This window comes from Panthera tigris, chromosome D2 (assembly GCF_018350195.1).
Source record: "Panthera tigris isolate Pti1 chromosome D2, P.tigris_Pti1_mat1.1, whole genome shotgun sequence".
NCBI classification, from domain to species: domain Eukaryota; kingdom Metazoa; phylum Chordata; class Mammalia; order Carnivora; family Felidae; genus Panthera; species Panthera tigris.
In genome coordinates, this window is record NC_056670.1 from 58,746,464 (window position 1) to 58,760,468 (window position 14,005).

The 14,005-nt window shown below is 36.7% G+C and overlaps 1 protein-coding gene across 2 annotated transcripts in view; it reads left to right on the forward strand.

Moving 5' to 3' along the window:
• The window catches only part of SLF2 (SMC5-SMC6 complex localization factor 2), a 45,612-nt gene that overhangs the window by 26,077 nt on the left and 5,530 nt on the right, over positions 1 to 14,005 (forward strand). For both annotated transcript variants that reach the window (XM_007080177.3, XM_015536698.2), the window contains exons 12-19: positions 1,736 to 1,838; positions 2,865 to 3,041; positions 4,260 to 4,357; positions 5,066 to 5,153; positions 6,400 to 6,531; positions 6,973 to 7,050; positions 10,261 to 10,347; positions 13,365 to 13,433. In XM_007080177.3, the coding sequence (XP_007080239.1) occupies positions 1,736 to 1,838; positions 2,865 to 3,041; positions 4,260 to 4,357; positions 5,066 to 5,153; positions 6,400 to 6,531; positions 6,973 to 7,050; positions 10,261 to 10,347; positions 13,365 to 13,433 (832 nt within the window). The remainder of the gene's footprint in view (positions 1 to 1,735; positions 1,839 to 2,864; positions 3,042 to 4,259; positions 4,358 to 5,065; positions 5,154 to 6,399; positions 6,532 to 6,972; positions 7,051 to 10,260; positions 10,348 to 13,364; positions 13,434 to 14,005) is intronic.

The following is a 14,005-nucleotide window of genomic DNA, read 5'->3' on the forward strand; positions in this document are numbered from 1 at the left end:
AGCTCTCACATCCCTGTGTTCTTCCTCTGCTCATCTCACAGCTGTTCCTTCTTTTTTTGTTCCCAGGGTCAGTCTGATTCAGATCCTCTTTTCATGCCCACTCTGGTAATAAAAAAAAAAAAAAAATCTCCTTTTCCCCAGGGGCTTTCTACCCCCAAGATATTCTTTTCAGTGTTGGAGGATTCCTTTTATGAAAGTATAGCCTTAAACTTCTATCTCCCCTATTCTCAAACCTTTACATCTTGTATTTAAGACTACAGTTTGATTCTGACCTATTTTCTATTTTGCTCTCCCTTTTGTTCTAACCAAATTGATTTGTTCGCTCTTCCTTCATATTAGTCATTGTGGCATTGGCTTTTCCTCCTGCTGGTCTCTCACCTCCATCATCAGTGTCTGCTCACCAAAATATTACCTGTCTCACTTATTGAAGCACTGTCGGAAAGAGCAAGACAGTATGGAGACAGATTAAATAAATCATGATACGTTTATAATCAACACAAGTACTAATAGTTATATATTGCTTACTATGTGCCAGGTGCAGTTCTGAGGGCATAACATATAGTACTTCATTTCATAGTCACTACAGCTATTAGATAGTATTTTCACTCCCATTTTACAGGCAAGTCAGGCACAGAGAGGTTAAGTAAGTAATTTTCCTGAGGTTAACTAGCTAAGAAAGCACACAGGACTACCAAGCAGAGACTAAGAGATAAGAAAGCTTTTCACTTATAGTTATGGAAGTATCTGTAAGATATATTAGGTGAAAGTGCACAACAGAGTATATAGTATATGCTACCATTTATATTAAAGGGGGCCATATATTCATATTTATTTGTGTATACATAAAATGCCCGTGGAAGGAAGGGTTAAAACTAGTAGTGATTGTGGGGAGGGAAATGGGTGGCAGAAGGTCTAGACTGAAAGGGTGGTTCTGCACAGCGTACCATACCTTCATACCTTTTGAGGTTTTTTAACCATACGAAGATATTTATTCAAAAAAGTAAACAAGGGGGTCGCCTGGGTAGCTCAGTTGGTTAAGCATCTGACTTCAGCTCAGGTCACGATCTCATGGTTCATGGATTCGAACACCGCGTGAGCCGTGCTGACAGCTCAGAGCCTACCTACAGCCTGCTTCGGATTCTGTGTCTGACTTTCTCTCTGCCCCTCCCCCCCCCCCCCCGCCAAAATAAGTAAACATATAAAAATTTTTTCTTAAAAAGTAAAATAACTTTAGAAAGCCAAATTCATGTGTCTCCTCCTCCATGAACCTTCACCGATTACCTCAACCGGAATTGGGGTGCTTAAAATTGTTTCTTTATATTTGCTCTCTGTTCATGAGGTCTTTAAATATTATGAGTTCTTCGTAGCCAGAGCTACCTTCTACATAGTTCTCTGACACCAAGAGCAGTGAGGATACTGCCTTATAAAAAAGCAGCTTTTCAAGGAAAAACTAATGCATAAAGATGGAAATCAGACTGGTGTTTACTGAAATGGGAGATAGTAAAGTTACTTGGATCTGGCATGAAGGGACTTTTGTGGGTAATGGAAAAATGTTCTACTTCTTGATTCTGTTGGTGGTTATGCTACTATATACATTGATCACAACTTAAAATGGATATGTTCCTTTTATTGTTTATAAGTTATGCCTAAACAAAACTTAGTTTTTGTTGTTCAGTATTTCTTAAAATAATTATTTTGTGCCCAATTTCACATTGTTTTATTCACTTTTCAATAGTTCTGAAACACAGATGACATTGGGAGGGAAAGGAAGTGAAGATTCATCTTGTAAGCCAATTTTTTCAACTCTTCCTGAAACCAACATTTTAAATGTGGTTAAGGTAGGGAAAAACTCTTTTTAATGTCTTTAGCACAAAACTGGAACTATTTAGTTTTGTGGTTAGTTGTTTTAAAACAAAATCACTAGTGTTTTACCAGGTGATTTCCAATCTCTGGAACTTCTTAGCAGTAATCTTTGTAGTAAACATTGTTTTTGCTGTTTTTATTTTTGTTTTAGTATTAGGAGTGAAAGGGAACTTTAGCTCAAAGTTACAGAATTAATGTATTTCTAGGAATACCTTTACCAAGAAGCTTTTAGAAACCAGTATTTTTTAGAAACAATTTTTTTTAGAGTTAGGATGTATGAAAATAAAAGTTACTACTTACCATATGACTTAGTGATTAAGAATTAATAATAGGGTCACCTGGGAGGCTCAGTCAGTTGAGTGCATGACTTTTGATTTCGGCTCAGGTCCTGATACCAGGGTCCTGGGACTGGGTCCCAAGGCAGATTCCTCACTGAGCATGGAGCCTGCTTAGGATGCTCCCTCGCTAGCCCTCACTTGCACGCTCTCTCCCTCTCTCCCCCTCCCCCCCCTCTCTCCCTCTCTCCCTCTCTCCCTCTCTCCCCCTCTCTCCCCCTCTCCCCTCCTCCTCTCCCCTTTCCACCTCCCTCTGCCCCTTTCCCCACTCAGACATGCACATGTGCATGTATGCCCACTGGCTCTGCTTGCTCCTGCTCACTTGCGCTCTCTCTCTCTCTGTCTTTCTCTCTCTCTCTCTCTCTCTCTGAAAACAAAAAGCAAAAAATGAATAACAGTGTTAAATCTTTTTAGTGGCTGAATCAAAGCAGTGATACTGAGCCATTTAAAAAAAATCTGAATAATGAAAATTAGAGAAGAAAATACTTATGTCCTAATTTAACTATTAACATGCATGTTTCTTTTTGCCTTCTTTTTTCTAGACATCTGGATGTTTTGTTTTCTATAACTTCTCTTTTGTATTTTTTGTCAGAAAGTTTTCAAATTTAAACTCTTCAAGTAAAATGTATCTCCTTAAGTTGTTTTGTCTCTACACTTCTGTCACAGTTTCTAGGCTTGTGTACATCTATACATCCAGAAGGTTACCAGGATCGTGAGATAATGTTGCTTATTTTAATGTTGTTTAAAATGAGTTTGGAAAAACAGCTGAAACAGATTCCTCTAGTGGATTTTCAGAGCCTCCTGATAAATCTGATGAAAAACATTAGAGATTGGAACACAAAGGTAACTGTACTTAAAGCCTTTCTATTGGTTTTAGCGTTGGTTTTTTTGTCTGCATCACAATTTGACTTTCATAGTGCATACAGAATTAATAGTTTCTAAACTCAATTAAGATCTTTGGCAGATGAAAAATAAACTGAGGAAGGGGTCTTCTTTGCTGGAACTGTATTTAAATTTATGATAATTGAATCTTCTCTAAAACTGCAGCCATACATTCAAAAAAAAGTATTTATTGGGGATTTACTGTGGTTCAGCAGTAACATAGGTACAGCTGTGAAAAACCTAAAGCCCTTGCCTTCATGGCAGTTTTATGCTTGTGAGAGGGTTAGGTAATAAAGTAAATGTAGATTATAATATCATGTCAAGTTGTAATAAAGGCTACAAATTAAAATAAGGCAGGACATGGGTATAGAGAATAGCAAGGCTGGGAGGCTCTGCTATTTCAGGTAGGGCAGTCAGGGAAGGCCTTTCTGAAGTGACCTTCAAGGAGAGCCCTACATGAAATGATGAAGCAAAGTCACACATATAATAAAAATTTTAGTTGCACATCTGTAGCCACATTGAGGGTAAACATGTATAATTTTTGATAGGTTTTTAAAAACTAGATTTTTCAGTCTTTTTTGGTGGAAAATTTCAAACGTGCAAAAGTAGAGAGATGAGTATGATAAACCCCTAAGTACCTATCACGCAGTTTGAACAATGTTAATAACAAGATATAATCAACCTTGTGTCATCTGTTACCCTCATCCCATACTTCACTCCCCCACTCAGAGATTATTTTGAAGCAATTTTGTTAGACTTTAAATACTGTGAAATAGTTGAGGATCCCTAAAATGCAAGAAAGCACACAGGTCAGAAACGTGTGATCTTCTGCAACTCTCATTATACACCTTTAAGAAGATGGTATTTGTATTTAGATCAGTTTAGATTTAGATTTGTAATTCTTCCAGAGGACTGTTTAGATACAGGTAGAGGTATAGCACAAAACCTGAAAGCCAAGTGAAATTCTGCTAAATGTATCTGTTCAGTCCTAGAGTTTAAAATAAAACTAAATCCGTGTACTGTGTGTGTTTTATCAGGTTCTAGACTCCATGCTATTTCTGAAAACGAGTGCTCTTTTTGTCATAATGCTTCCATTAAGGCAGTAAAGGATGTGGATGGTCTGTTAGAAGTTGGTTCCACTGACCTGTTTGAAAAATCTTGCTTATTCTTTGTTTTCAGGTGCCTGAACTCTGTCTGGCCATAAATGAACTGTCTAGTCATCCCCACAACCTTCTGTGGTTGGTACAGCTGGTCCCTAACTGGACATCTCGTGGAAGGTATTGAAAATTGAGAATTAAGCGTGAAGAAAAACGTATGTTTATATTAATGAAATGCTTTTGGGTTCTTTATTCCCTTTCATCATTCCTTTGAATGTTAGATCAGTCTTTTATTTCATATTCAACTGTGGGAAAGGGCATTGACAGCCTGACTCTAATACTTAAAATATTTTATGTATTATGTATTTTATTTATCATAAAATAAAATATTTTATGATATTCTTGAATTTTTAAGTAGGCTTCACGCCCAGTGTGGGGCTTGAACTCACCACCCTGAGATTAAGAGTCACATGCTCTACCAATGGAGCCAGACAGGCAGTCCATAGTATACTTTTTTAAATTTTAGCTTGTAACAATACAGATACAGATGGCACATATGAAAATGAATGAACTGGCTTTTTTCTTTTTTTTCTTTTTTTTGCTTTAGTAAAAATAAATTCGGGCAATAAAATAGGTTTTCTCTCAGTAAATCAGCATGGTCAAAGGTAAAGGCTCTTAATGATTTGCCTGAGTGTCACACAGTTCTAACTTTATGTACAAATATTTTACGTGAAAATTTTACTGTTCTATTGAAGTTTATACATTCTTGTACTGCCTTCTCTTGAAACATTAGCTATGTTTCCAATTAGAAGAACAACTTTTGGCTCATTGCTTCTCAAGCAGTGTTGATTAAAATGCATTTTAAATACTTTTAAATTCTAATTCCAGGCAACTGAGACAGTGCCTCAGCCTAGTGATTATTTCAAAGCTTTTGGATGAGAAACATGAAGATATCCCTAATGCCAATAATCTTCAGGTATAAATAATATTTCTGCTTTCTTTTTACAAATGGGAAAGATAGTGGGCTAGGTGTAGGAAAAATTGATGTTTCTTAGGTCAAAAGTTCTAGGGGTTAGATCTCAAGTCTCAGGCATAACACTCTTTATGTAATCTTTAGAATGGTCCCTCCTAATGAGATCCATTACATGGAGATGATACCATACCCAACACCATATAGAATGGTTGTGGACAATTAGATGAATTAATGTGTGGACACTCCTGGGAAAGTCATAATGTGCTATATAAATAGGACTATTTAGTTCACCTTATCAAGATTAGCAGTTTTATCACAGGATTAGAAGTTGCAGAATCACTGTACATGAATTGCATCTTGTACCTGTTTTAATACTAGTCTTTAAGTTGTAGAGCTTAAACATGGTTGTTCTCAAGTACTTGTTCAGTACTGAATATATCATATATATGTGAGTGGGTTTAAACATGTCCACTGGAAGCTCCACTGAGAGGCCCTGAAAGCTTTTTACAAACATTAATAGCACTAAGAGGGCTACAGGGCCTACACATAGTTGGAATTTTAAAAGTCAATGTATAATCTGATCTAGATGTGTTCTTGTGTGAACTGCAATTCAGTATAAGATACTCTATTCTCTACAGGTCTTCGGGATGAAAAAATGAATTAGATAGAGACTCTGCCCTTGAAAACATAATCTACATTGAAACAAAATAAACCAGCCGTTGTGGTTCATTGTAGTAAGAACAATGATAGAAGTATGCACAGGATGCAGAGGGACACAGAGATTGAAAGGGATAGTAGAGTTCTGGTCGATTTGATTCCAGATATATGGGGACCATTTCTGAGCCACCAGCCAAATAGCTCTCAATCCTTTCAGTGATACCTACTTCCATCAAAAGAGAATTCTTTTCAGAATTCAGTGACTTCTCTTCACAGCGAGATTCAGCTTTGCTGACTTTCAAATAATTTCACAGAGAAAGCATTCCCTTTTGCCTCTGTTGTAATGCCATTTAGTCTCCTCCTCCAGCTTTTATCCTCCATTACAAGTATGGAACCTTTTAATTTAAAATCCCTTTTAAGCAATTGAGGACTTTTAAGTAAAGGAGAATCGTTATCGCTGGACTATAAAGAAAGCTAAAGGGGCAAAATTAGAGAAGTCCAGATGAACAGAGGATCACTGACAAAAAAGTAGACTGGGAAAGAGCAGTTGCATTGCTTCATATTGTTCAGTTTCTCTTCTTTCTGTTAATAGATATCAGTCCTACATCGCTACCTTGTGCAAATGAAACCGTCGGATTTATTGAAGAAAATGGTCCTGAAGAAAAGGGCTGAACAACCAAATGGCACTATTGATGATAGCCTTCATTTGGAGCTTGAAAAGCAGGTATCCAGGGCTAGGTCATTTCAAAAAAATACATATGAGCATGACTGATGCCAACTTTTTAACTACAGACTGATTTAGAGACTCAGATACATTCTAGCAAACACAGTTATAAAGTAAATGATATTTTTTTACTTCTTGCTGTCATGAAACTCCACTATTCTTGAGAGTTGAGAATTGAAGTTATAGGATGGTTTTTGGTAATTTAATACTGGGAGTATTTTTTGTAGTCCTTTACTAGGGCAGTTAGGAGATGGTAAAAGGAACACACTTGACTTAGGAGTCAGGAAGCTTAGGCTAAATGGTTGGCATTTCCCTACATACCAGCTCAGTTAACTTTAGCAAATTCTTAATCCTTCCTGGGCAACTCTCCTAACTTGTAAACTGGGATGACATCTATGCTAGCAAATTCATGAGTGTTTGTTTTATTTATTTCTCTAACAGGCATATTATCTGACCTACATTCTTCTTCATTTAGTTGGTGAAGTTAGTTGTTCTCATTCTTTCTCTTCTGGACAACGGGTAGGTAGTTTTTAGTGCTATTTTGTTTTCAATAAGTGTCACTATTGATGGAATGAATGAATGTTCTTTACATAGGAGAAAACTTGGTAAAAGTTAACTTGGAGTTTGCTCTAGAAATCCCAGTGTACGCTGAAAAGAGGGAAGTAATAGTAGCTTTGCAACCATATCATTGACAAGAATTTTTTTCAGTACGTGCTAGTTCTGTTTATTGGAGTGTAATTTAACCATCATAACTTGACAACAATGTAATACATTAATAAGATAATCAAGCTCACCAAATGGGCCAGCTCTAAGCTGGTTTCTTCCAGTCTCTTTTCCCGCTACACTTTCTTTTTCTTTAGAAATAATAGTTGCCTTCAGAATTAAACTGATAGTAAGTCAGGCTACTTTAGATACACATTTCTTAATTATCCCCCTGCGTTAAACTTTTCATCTTGAATTATTCTGTTCTTCCAAAACTACCATAATCCGTACTTCTGGAGAAAGTTCTTGTTTAAGTCCTCATGTTTCTCTAGGTATTCCTAGAGAATACTCTAGGTATTCCAACCTGTCTTATATTTGTTTACTTTTTTTAATGTTTATTTTTTTATTTTTGGGAGAGGGAGAGAGAGCGCATGCGAGTGGGGGAAGTGCAGAGATTAGGAGAGACTCTGAAGTGGGCTCCAGGCTGACAGCAGAGAGCCCAAGGTGGGACTCAAACTGCAAAAGTCAGATATTTAACCAACTGAGCTATGCAGGTCCCCCTTCCAGGCATTGTGAAAAGGACACGAGACTGGTTGATGTGGGGTTTTCTTGGTTTTTGTTGTTTGTTTGTTTTGTTTTTTGTTAAGTAGACACACAATGTTGCATTAGTTTCAGGTGTATGATGCAGTGATTCGACAGATTTATGTATTACGCTGTGCTCACCACAAGTGTAGCTACCATCTGTCACCATATAGCGCCATTACGGTACCGTTAAGTATATTCCCTATGCTGCGCCTTTTATCCCCATGACTTATTCATTCCGTAACTTGAAACCTGTATCTCCCCCTCCCCTTCAACCATTTTGCCCATCTTCTCACCCCTCCTACCTCTGGCAACCATCAGTTTGTTCACTGTATTTATAGGTCTGTTTCTGCTTTTTTTATCCATTTGTTAGGTTTTTCAGGTTTCATGTATAAGTGAAGTCATACAGCATTTGTCTTTCTCTGTATGATTTATTTCACTTAGCATAATACCCTCTAGGGCCATCCATTTGTCTCAGATGGCAACATCTCATTCTTTTTGTGGCTGAGTACTATTCCATTGTGTGTATATATCACATTTTCTTTATTCATCTGTCGCTGGACACTTGGGTTGCTTCCATTCTTGGCTCTTGTAAATGATGCTGCAATAAACATAGGGGTTCATTTTTTTTCTCACATTAGTGTTTTTGGGGGTGCCTGAGTGGCTTAGTCATTAAGTGTCGAACTCTTGATTTCAGCTCAGGTCATGATTTCGTGCTGGGCATGGAGCCTACTTAGGATTCATTCTCTCTCTCTCTCTCTCTCTCTCTCTCTCTCTCTGTCTCGCTCTGTCTCGCTCTCTCTCTCTCTCTCTCCCTCCCTCCTTCTCCCCTTCTCCTGCTTGTGCACCCACTCTCTCTCTCTCTCTCTCTCTCTCTCAAAACAAACAAACAAAAACAAAAAAAAAACCGACAACAAATTAGTTTTTTGTTTTCTTTGGTAAACACCCAGTAATGGAATAACTAAATCATATGGTATTTCTATTTAATTTTTTGAGAAACCTCCGTACTGTTTTCCGCAGTGGCCACACCACTTCATATTCTTGCCAATGTGAGGGTTCCTTTTCCCCACATCCTCACCAACACTTGTTTTTTCTTGTCTTGATTCTAGCCGTTCTTGACAGGTGTAAAGTGATATCACATTGTGGTTTTGATTTGCATTTCTTTGGTAATTAATGATACTCAGCATTTTTTCATGTACCTATTTGCTGTATGTCGTCTTTGGAAAAATGCCTTTTTAGGTATTCAGCACATTTTTAATTGGATTATTTCTCAGTGTTTTTATATTTTGAATACTAACCCCTTATCAGATATATCCTTTGCAAATATCTTCTTCGAGTCAGTAGATTGCCTTTTCATGTTGTTCATGGTTTCCTTCTTTGTGCAGTGATTGGTTCATGTATTTTTATAAACATTATTGTACATAGAATTATGTTTGCTCTCCTGGTTGGAATCTATTGTCATGTATCTATATTGTTCTTACATGGTCTTCACATTTTTTTAAATTATTTTTTTCTGATTAGAAGCAGTGATTATTATTAAAAAATTCAACTGTTTTAAAACTATGTAAGGTAAAAAGTGAAAGACTCCTATAATCCAGTGCCCTCCTATAAATTTCTCCATAATTTGTGCATATACTTAACAAAAAATGGAGTCACACTGTTCATATTTGCAACTTACTTTTTTTTGCCTTAAGATATTAGCACTTCTGTCTGATAACGGTAGTACTTCAAAAGCTTTTTGATGAACATTATACTCTTTGTGATTATACCAGTACTAACGTGAACATGCTTATTTATAGATCTCTACCAACCTATATAAGCATTTCTATAGGATAAATTACTAGAATTAGAATTTCTAGATCAAAGGTTGTAAATTTTTCAAATTTTAATTATTATAAGATAGTGGTTATTATATTTCCCTTCCAAAAGTGTCCATTTACATTCTCACCTTAGTATATTCAACTTTAGTGTATATATGACAATGACTCTTTTGGCCTATACACTTCTAAAACTTAAGACACTTAATTTTTCAAAAAAGTACTTTTAAAGCTTGTATTGTTCATAGAGAAAAAGTAAGTTAGCTGTTATTTGAATATTCAGTTACAGAACGTGTTAGAAAAAAAGGACTCTAAATTTCTGAGCATTATTACTTCATAGTCTGAGCTCTAGCATTAATTTTTCATTAGTGTAGCTTAATATACAGCAAAACAACTTCCATTTTTGTGTATATTTTTATGTCAACTTGGAGTAAACCTTGACAGTCTTACTGTTGTGGCAGTTACTATTTTCACTGATACGACTGCTATTAAGTTGGATGGTTAACATCAAAAGTCACTAACTAGTTAATGACAGATTTTTAAATGGTTTTTGTTCTTACGGCATAATCTCTTTGTTAATTTACAATGCTTCAGACTTGTTTTCATTCCTCATGCTTGTTTTGCACAGAAACACTTCGTGCATCTCTGTGGGGCTTTGGAAAAGCATGTTAAGTGTGACATTAGGGAAGATGCAAGACTGTTTTATAGAACTAAGGTAAGTGTGTTTTTCAAAGAATTGTTAGGTTTTGTTGTTGAACCTTGATTATGTTAATATTTAAGGAAAAGAAACATATAAGCCTCTCTTTAAAAAAAAAGTACACAGGGGCGCCTGGGTGGCGCAGTCGGTTAAGCGTCCGACTTCAGCCAGGTCACGATCTCGAGGTCCGTGAGTTCGAGCCCCGCGTCAGGCTCTGGGCTGATGGCTCGGAGCCTGGAGCCTGTTTCTGATTCTGTGTCTCCCTCTCTCTCTCTGCCCCTCCCCCGTTCATGCTCTGTCTCTCTCTGTCCCAAAAATAAATAAAAAACGTTGAAAAAAAAAATTAAAAAAAAAAAAAAGTACACATAAGATGGGAAATATGACTTTCTCTTTTAATAACAGAAGTCAGTAGAAGCTTCTACTAAGTACTTCTAACTAGATTAAAAATGAAAGGAAGGGCGCCTCCCTGGCTCAGTCCATAGAGCAATGCAACTCTTAATCTCGGGGTCGTGAGTTTGAGCCCCACAATGAGTGTTAAGGTTACTTTTTTTTTTTTTAAGTTTGTTTTTGAGAGAGAGAAAGCAGGGGAGGGGCAGGGAGAAAGAAAAAGAGGATCCCAAGCAAAACCCAACAAGGGGCTCAAACTCATGAATGGCAATATCATGACCTGAGCCAAAATCAAGAGGCAGATGCTTAACTGACTGGGCTACGCAGGTGCCCCAAGTGTAGAGATTACTTCAAAAAATAAAAGGAAAAGGAAAAAAAATCTGGAAACAAATACATTTTTCATTTTACTATACTCTCTATTCTAAAGCTCCTGACAGCTAAGGAGAAAATTCTTCAGTTCTAATGAAATTTATTAGCTTTTGTCCTATTGTACAAATTAAGACTTTTATGCTTAAGTGAGTTTCAAGGGTTAAAAGCATTGTTTAAATAAATATGTAAGTTTTAAAAGTGGTTATAAAGTTTTGTGATGGTTGAAAACTTTTGTTCATAGAGAAGAAATAGGTTAGCTGTTATTCTTTGAATGCTCCATTAGAGGATATATTAAAAAGGATTCTTCAGATTTCTCAGTTCTACATCACCCAGTCTGAGCTCTAGGATGGAAAAGGTTCAGTAAGCTTGGTAATAAACTTTTTTCTTAAAAATTTAGTATATTCAAAGACACTAGAAAAGCAGAATATGATAATGGAGTTAGGAAAGCAACTTTAGTATTAATAAAATGATTTGACGTTTTTTTCCGAAACAAAAATAAGTAATACTTTTTTTAAAGCTTTTTCTTCTAAGGATTTTTTTTTATTCCAAATCACCTTTTAGCATTTGTAATGTAAAGCTGTGGTTGTTTTTTTTTTTTTTTCCACTGTGTTTAGATAAATCATTAAATGTGAAGTTTCAGCTTTGTAACTTTATATCTTACATTAATTAGCTGTAAAGTTTAACCATTTCAACAATGCCTGTTTGGATTCGGTATGTGTATTTATTTTAGTAGATTTAGGTTAAATACAAAGATGAGCAGCTAATGAAGTCGTATCAGATTGCAGATTTTCAGAAATATGTAGGGGATAGCTCTTTGCCTTAGAGTGGAAACCATAGTTTCAGAGAAGCACATGCTTTTGAACATTGACTCGAGTTACTGGCCTGTAGAACTTGGTGGTAGTGGCTGTTGCTGACAGATATGCTGAAAGAGAAAAGAGGACCACCCAAGTTTTCTGTTTCTTAAAGCCAAGGGTCAGGATAGACTGGTGCCAGGGCTTCTCTTACTTAAGAGTGGAGAGAGCACAGAGATGTATGGAAATTGCTTCAGAGGATGGTTCTGCTGAGAAGTTGCCTCTTCACAGCCCATAGTAGAAAAGGTGATTGTTTTGGAGAAACTGAATCTGCCGAACTCTAAAGGGGAAGCGGGGGGAAACAGACCTTAAAGCAGCTATAAAATTCCTGACTTGTTGAAAACATTTTTCTCAAGCAATTATGTTTAAGAGCTTATTGAGTATCTCTAGAGTGGTTGAAAAGTTTGACTTTCAGACAGTCTTACTAAACCTTCAAATGCAGGAATATACTTGGTACTTAAAGAGGATTCATAGCGACGCCTGGGTGGCTCAGTTGGTTAAGTATCCGACTTCAGCTCAGCTCAGGTCATGATCTCATGATTTGTCAGTTCGAGCCTCACATCAGGCTGTCTACTATCAACACAGAACCTGCTTCAGATCCTCACTGCCCCTCCCCCACTGGGGCATGCTCGAACGCACTCGCGTGTGCTCTCTCTCTCTCTCTCTCTCTGTCTCTCAAAAATGAATAAACATTTAAAAAATAATAATAGGGGTGCCTGGGTGGCTCAGTCAGTTACCTCGACGTGGGTCCAAGCCCTGCATTGGGCTCTTGCTGACAGCTTGGAGCCTGGAACCTGCTTCGTATTCGGGGTTTCCCTCTCTCTCTCTCTTCCCCTCCCCCACTCGTCCTCTTTCTCTCTCAAAAATGAATAAACATGAAAAAAATGTTAAAAAAAAATAATAATAATAAAGAAGATTCATAGTACTTTGCAGATACCTAGAGAGACGTAACAGTGAATCTTGGATGTTCCAATATGTGGAAAGGAGCAAATGACAACTATTTTTGTGGCCTCAAGTCTTTCAAATAGAAGTTGGAAAGGCAGGGAACAGCCAAAGTCTTTGGGCCTATAACAAAGCCCACACTTCAGCTTCTCTATGTGGGTGTTCAAAAGCCAGCATGTTGAAAATATAAGTGTCTTGAAGGCAGGGAATATGTTTTTCTCTGGATGATCTTTGGTAACTAATGGGAGAATAGAGTCTTAAGCATTCAGTAATTTAGATTATGGTGATCAAGAAAAGTCTTATTATTAATCACTATGATTTGAAAGCCAGAAGATGAGTAGTTTATTTTCTCTTTCTTGACAAAATTAAGTTGAATTGTTGGGTGTGGGCCTGTCATAACTATCAGATAATTTGTATAAAACATTAAATTGATTTTAGTTAAGAATGTTTTGATCTGATCCCTTTTCCCCTTTTTGATGTTTTAAGGTAAAAGACCTGGTTGCCAGGATACATGGAAAATGGCAGGAAATAATCCAGAACTGTCGGCCTACTCAGGTGTCATTTTATTAAACAATTTTATTTTATTCTTAGTAGTTTTGCTAAATGGCATTTCTTCATACTGTTCGTAAAAAATATGACCGAGCACTTGCTTCTTGGTATCTTAAGATAAACTGAAAACTCCCATATAGTAGTGTGTATATGTTTTTTAGTTTTTGTTTGCTTTATATTAATTTATTTCCAGAGACTATTGAGCCCATTTTAAAATGTTACATTGCATCAAAAGGGGGTTATGTCTTCAGGAGCGTTTTTCTTTACAGTTTTATTGAGATAAAATTCACGTATCATACATTTCACTCATTTAAAAGTGGTCTTTAGTATATGTACTGAGTGGTGTAACCATCACTACCAAAGTTTTAATATACTTTAAAACATTTTGGTTACTCTAGAAAGAAATCCCAGAACCCATTAGCAGTCACTGCCCATTCCCCAACCACCTGAATTTCTATTACCAACTCTTCCCAAGCCTTAAGACAACCACTGCTCTTTCTGTCTGTATAGATTTGCCTATTCTTCACATCTCATGGATGTGAAATGATATACTGGGTGGTCTTTTATGACTGGCTTCT